Raw genomic sequence first — 6,243 nt, forward strand, 5'->3', positions numbered from 1 at the left:
GATCTATGACCAGTACATCCCCACATCCCCGCTCATATTCCCCACCTTGAGTTATTCCCACTTCCCCGTCGTCTCCGTCCTTTTCCCCATCTTCCCACAGACCATCCACTTTGGAGCATCGTCCTGTCTTTCACCACACATAGGATGAGCCACACACCTGCCAGACAGCAGGTGAATACACCAAGTCCGCGGCGTTTTCGCTGTGATCAATGTAACAAGAACTATTCCAAATTCGAGCATCTATCGGTATTATTTTGCAGCCTAGTTCTAGACGTTCCCCAAGAATCCATGCTAACTATAGTTAGAGACATAGACGGACCCGTCAGTTATCTAACTTAAACATTTGTTGATGGCTACGTTGAATCTAATTAACATCTAGACACCCAGACGAAGCCGTTCAAATGTGCCCACTGCGGGAAATGTTTCGGTCGCCAGGATGTCTTAAACAGACACACGAGACTACACACTCAGGCATCACCTAGAGAAGATCAAACTGTTCCTACAGCGGAAGCAATTGGGACCTGCAGTCAATCACAGCAAACACCGCAAGAGCCAGTCCTTGATGACCGTCTCTTTCCCGATGGCTCATCAATCGAACAATTGCCCTCTATAAACCCTGGCGCACAAGAGCCAGAGGATCTGCTATCTTGGTTGTTATCAGACCGCTACGACTCCGTGCCACTGCCAATGGTAGATTTTCTAGAACCATGGAACAATCTGAACGTGAACGCCATCGCGCCGCCGGCAGATCAAGATGTTCGACGGACAGCTGTACCACAGATGTACAATCTCATAGAAGAGCTGTCTAGACGACTCAGTTCAGATTTCCACAGCGAGGGCATCACTACCTCCTTCCTAGATGCCTGCCTCCACGAATTCTTTACCCACTGCTTGCCATGCTTTCCCGTCATTCACAAACCTACCTTCTCGTCTTCCAAATGCATCCCACCCCTCCTACTCAACATGGTCGCGTTGGGCTCTCTATTCCTGTGTCTGCCGCGCGCACGACAAAAGGGCGAGATGCTCTGGCGCCTCGGGCATACAGTAGTAGCCACTTCATGGCAGACCTTGATCAGCGTCCGGGGAGCCCGAGATGACCGCGACGGCGTGCAGCTGGTCTTAACCGCTCTTCTGGGTCAGACCTACGCGCTCTTGTCGAGCAACACGAGCATTCGCTCGACAGCCTTCGTCTTTCATGGTCTAGGATTCTACTGGGCAAGGATCCGGGGGATGTACTCTATCAATGAATCCCCCTCGCAACTGCTTCCGGGTCTGGACGCCTTTACGTCGGAAAAGAATGCCGCGTGGGAGTCATGGGCTGCGGCAGAGGTGCAACGACGCGCCATCTTGGGCCATTACATCCTCGATGGATTAATAGCTCAGGCGTCCGGCTCGCCTCCGAGCGCGCGGCATTTGATCAATAGACTAGGAGCCGCGTGTTCCGACACAGCTTTCTCTGCTGAAACGGCGGACGACTGGATTCTAGAAATGAAGCGTTCCACGTGTACCCGACTGTCGTTTTCGGAGATCTTCGACTGTGTTTTCTCACCTCGGTATCAGAATGAGCCGCTTCAGCTCTCGCGCGTCTCAGCTGCCGTGGTTCTGGAAGGGCTGGACTCGTTGGTCTCTGAGCTGGAGGAGGCAGGGAAGCCCAGTGTGGGGGTGGTATGCCGACAGCAGATTATTCAGGCTTTGATCAACATTTACCAAGGTAACATCTCGCCAGATGCTGACGCTGACGCCGGCACGACGATCCGCTGGCACGCGGTCTGTCTCGATGCCTCGACTCCGTTGAACATGTTGTGCAATGCCATCTGCAGAGAGTTTGATGTCCCGCAGTTGCTGGGTGGTACCCCCGCAGACGGATGCTCCAGACCTTGGGACTTACACGGCTGGGGTAAAAGTGCAGATGCCGTGCGGGCGGTGCTTCATGCGCTCGCTATTAACAAGTTGCTGAAGAAAGTGGCCTTCGCCAGGGCGCATTCGATCTATCTTCCATCGACTATATTCTCGTCTGCCGTAACACTCAGTGCATTCTGTCTCTTGGAAAGGAGTGCACTCGAGGTTCCCCAATCACCGCAATGGAGAAGTGTCTGGGAATCTGTCCTGGCTGGAGACTTAGACTCGCAGAGGAATTCGGCGGATGCCTCTGGGGAAGCCCTGCTACACTGTCTGTATACAAGTCATGGGGTGATGACCACGGAAGACCTTCTGAGCGAGATAAATTTCTTGCAGATATGCTTAAAGACGGTCGGTTCCCCATGGGGGGTCTCTGAGCAGATGGAAAACATGATCAGCCGTATGGCGATGCTAGCAAGAGCCCGTCATAGTTCACCGATATAGGAATTTCATGCATGATGGCTCAAAGTTCACTCAGAACGGATTAAATTCTGCTTCTGGATCCAGACCCGTATCTCCTTTCCAAAGAAATGAAATATAAATGTTGTCGCATACACAACTACATTGATCGTCGCAACACACATGAACACAACCAGCAGTCCGTTTGTTTCAATCCAATCGTTGATGCACCATGTCCAAATCCATGCAACGGCCGACTTGAGACAGGAAATCGTGACCATAACCTCGGCCGAAAGCTATGCGAGAAAAATGTATCAGCCTTCTTCGCGCGGAACAACTACCGTGACACCAACCTGCTTGTGACAGTCCAGGCTGTAGCTGATAGCGAGGGTAGCACCCATTTGGGCACCAGCAGACAAAACCCCGAAGCCAAAAATGGGACCGATCCAGTGTGTTTTATGTTCGTATGTCAGTCCGGCGATGAGGGCCCCGGAAAAGGTGAGAACTGCCGCGATGACGCAGGTAGGCAGACGCATTTCCGGCTCACGTATTCCATTTTTACGCGCCGTGAACCAGGTAGCGATTTGATCGGCGAGAGAGCCGCAGAGATATGTTCCTACGAGAGAGCCTAGAAGAGGAGAAATGAACGTGAGGCCCTGCGAGCCCGACGAGAAATTGTAGGGTCTGGTATGCATCAGTACTGTGCATCGAGGCATATCGTGAAGACGAACTCACGGCGGCGCGAAGAGTTGCGCAACGGTCGCTCCCAGAATGACGTTCCAACTTAGACCCATGCCGTATACGAGGCTGGACCAGAGAACAGTTGGGTAAGCCATGAGTATAAAAGGGCGTTTGAAGATATCCCAAAGTTTCACGTCCTTGTCTGTATTGAGATAGACAAGATCCTGTAGATATGTCCGTCTCTGTTTCGCTGGCTGATTCCCATGGTCACGACAACTCGGCATGCTATCAGCATTAGTCTCATCATGTGAAGACATCCGTCCTTTCCCAGCTTCCTTTTCCCCAGGAGCAAAGGGAACAATAACCGGGCGGACGCCGCTGTAGCGGGTTTCAAACATGAGGAAGATCATCATGACCACGCTCACGCCAATAGCCATGGCGACTATGAAGAAAGCCCATCTCATACTCAAAGCGCCAATAATGTACGCGGAGAACAATGGCCCGAGTTCGTTTCCTCCCAAGACTGACAGCCCATAATACGATACTTTCTCTCCGCGCTCATGGAGGTAGAAGATATCGGCAATAGTGCTGGGTACAATTGCCTCGATTGGGGCTTCCCAGAGTCCAAGAAAAGCTCGGGCAAGCACGAACACCGGATATGTCGTTTCCGAGGCAATCGCTAACCAGACACAAGCGATTCCCATGAGAAAATTGGACACGAGATAGACGGGTCGTCGACCGAATTTAACAGAGAGCGGCCTACTGGGGTTAGGGGCGATGAGATACACGATGGTCCACTCACATCCAGACGAGCGTTCCAAATCCCTGGCAGATCAAAGTAGCGCCGTTGCTATATGTGATATCTTTGAGAGGTCGTTTGAAAAATGCTGACAGTTGAACCATCCCTAGCAGGAGTATCTCCATTAGCTACTAGTAGTGAACCGTTGTCGGCATGCTCCAACCGACCTCCTGCCATCATCGGGCCTGTCACAGCGCCGAGGAATGCGTAGATGAGACCATTGCCGAATGTCGCCCACTTCTTCCACAGCGGCCATCTCAGTGGATCGTTGGGGTCTGTCAGGGACGGTTGAGGTACCTGAATTATGCGGATACCGTTGTGGGAGATGTGCTGATGGGTCTGAGCAAGGGATGAATCGCTCTGGTCGATGAGCAGTTCGGTCCCAGGGGCAGAGCTGTGTAGCTCTCTCGTCGTAGTCATGATTGTAGATATATTCTTTTCATTATCTAGCATAATGTCATTGCTCCTTTTATATGGACGGGATTGTTGTTCAGCATGGATGGTAGAGATCGCAGAGAGATCTGGGGAATCCCACATCTTCCCCACTACTCCACTATTTGTACAGGTATCCCTGCTTCTCTCATAAGGAATGGGGGCCTTAGCATAATAGTCGACAGATTAGTCTTATTAGAAAGTTATCCGGTGGAGATTACAGCCTTTCTCGAAATCGGTTTGTCTAACAAACTTATGCCACAGTATTGTGCTTTCACATGTGCATAATTCCTACGTAACAGAAAACAGACCGTGCATAATTTGACCGTGCACGGTTGGTTCCATGGTGGAAACCCATAAAGACCATGTGCAAACTAGACAAATTAGCCAACTTCGTTCCTGGTGCCGGGCAGGACCGCCATGTGGCATCATCATCATCATCCCCCGCATGACGGTTATCCCTTGATCTACTAGCCTTATTCTCGGATATCTGCTTCTCTTTCACACTAGGCATTTATCAGCAGGCAAAAAAAAAAAAGGTCTATAGTTTTTACCCCTTCCTTCTGTTATCTAGTCATCGCTGGTGTCTGCGGGTAAATCATAGAGGCTGTGCCATCGTAGGATTTAACTTGGTCGGCCGTTACGAACGATAGGGCCTATAAGCTTCCTCACGACCATGTCTAATATCTTTAATAATCTCCAAAGGGGTACCGTATCTCATTCCGAACTCTTTGGGCAATAGGACGAGTCGTCACAGTATGCGCCAACCCCAGGAAACTTCAGTCCCTACGCCGCGTCCCTATCTAGTTCCTATATAGACCGGGTGGCCCTTATTAACCCCCTCTACTTCCCAACCGAATGTCTCGCGGACCGATAAACTTCCGTTACTCTAATCTGGTGATTAGGAAGAAGATCAGACATACAATAAAGATCCACAAACCTGCATACACTACTCGATCGAATAAAAGGTTACTCCCATCCATAGGACTGTGGCTAAGGACACCGAGCATGATGTTGTCTTGGCCCCTAGATTGTACTGAAGACTTTTCCTTAAGCCAAAGCTGAAGGAGTTGATCTTCAGGAAATACTCTCACCGTAATGTGGAATCAGATGATACGTCTGTTGTGGTATAGTGACTCTCGAGTTCACCTTCACCAATACACACTTAGAAACTCTTTCCTGGACCTACCGGCAAGTTTTTGGCTCAAATAATCTATTCGGCAACTCATATTCAGTTGAAGGCGCAGTAGAATGCACTGCGTATGTAACAAAACCATCCTATGTAAGATTATACCTTGCATACCCCCAAAAAAAGCCCATGGAAGTCATCGAAACATGATGCCATATCAAGGAACCGCATGGGATGTGATGCCATTTACCCAGCCTGGCGAAGCACACAATTGAATCCACAGCACCTTCAGTTTAAAATCCTGAAACTTATGTAGCTTACAGTGAGAGTATGTTAGCTAGTTGATCTATTAAAAGATTAATACATACCGCCGCTGTGAATATAATCCTGGCTTCTTCACCATCAGACATAAAAAGACAGAAACGCGACATAGAGATGTAAGGTGTTAGACTTTGATTGATTACGAGGGAACCCCTGATCAGCAATGCACTAGTGTGGATATATGCATTCTATGTGAGATTGTGAAGACTGACTAATTACACGTCACTAAGTACAAAGGCTTGTGATATATTGCACAAGGTTCAATTGATGGTCATCGACTAATGTTCTGTCTCAGTCACACCTGAAGCTGGGCCGCTAATTGCTCCTTCTTCAACCTCCCATTTAGCCAACACGTTAGACGAGGAAATGGAATTGGGATGATTATTACCCAGAACGCGTTTCTGACGCTGCACACATTCGCGCATAAGGTGCATAGCTTTCACAGTTCGACCTTGCCCTTTCCATGTGATGGCCAGATTGGACATGTTAGTTAGCGTGGAAGGATGGTCGGCTCCTAACTTCTCCTTGCTTGTCTCTATTACTTGCACGAATAGGACTTCCGCGGCCTCCCACCGACCTTGTT

The 6,243-nt window shown here is 49.6% G+C and overlaps 4 protein-coding genes across 4 annotated transcripts; 1 reads left to right on the plus strand and 3 right to left on the minus strand.

Annotated features, from left to right (window-relative positions):
- Positions 1–144: 144 nt before the first annotated feature.
- BDV59DRAFT_195916 (uncharacterized protein) lies at positions 145–2,343 on the plus strand (the record flags this gene model as incomplete). The annotated part of the gene is made up of 3 exons (XM_073692648.1): positions 145–246; positions 306–321; positions 380–2,343. 3 exons carry the CDS (start codon positions 145–147, stop codon positions 2,341–2,343), a joined length of 2,082 nt encoding a protein of 693 aa, XP_073543847.1.
- Positions 2,229–2,764, minus strand: BDV59DRAFT_187188 (uncharacterized protein; the record flags this gene model as incomplete). Its single annotated transcript, XM_073691153.1, has 1 exon — positions 2,229–2,764. A coding segment is annotated over exon 1 (206 nt), but the record flags the coding sequence as incomplete, so codon positions are not given.
- On the minus strand, positions 2,613–4,198 carry BDV59DRAFT_205511 (major facilitator superfamily domain-containing protein; the record flags this gene model as incomplete). Its single annotated transcript, XM_073694658.1, has 4 exons — positions 2,613–2,982; positions 3,034–3,738; positions 3,782–3,884; positions 3,946–4,198. The coding sequence occupies 4 exons, from the start codon at positions 4,196–4,198 to the stop codon at positions 2,613–2,615; spliced, it is 1,431 nt and encodes a 476-aa protein (XP_073543849.1).
- A 1,564-nt stretch (positions 4,199–5,762) lies between these two features.
- Positions 5,763–6,243, minus strand: BDV59DRAFT_187190 (tetratricopeptide repeat protein). Its single transcript, XM_073691154.1, has one exon. The coding sequence runs from the start codon at positions 6,143–6,145 to the stop codon at positions 5,939–5,941; it is 207 nt and encodes a 68-aa protein (XP_073543850.1). The 5' UTR covers positions 6,146–6,243; the 3' UTR covers positions 5,763–5,938.

The sequence above is a fragment of the Aspergillus ambiguus genome (assembly GCF_047715705.1).
Source record: "Aspergillus ambiguus strain CBS 117.58 unplaced genomic scaffold BDV59scaffold_46, whole genome shotgun sequence".
In the NCBI taxonomy this organism is placed as follows: Eukaryota; Fungi; Ascomycota; class Eurotiomycetes; order Eurotiales; family Aspergillaceae; genus Aspergillus; species Aspergillus ambiguus.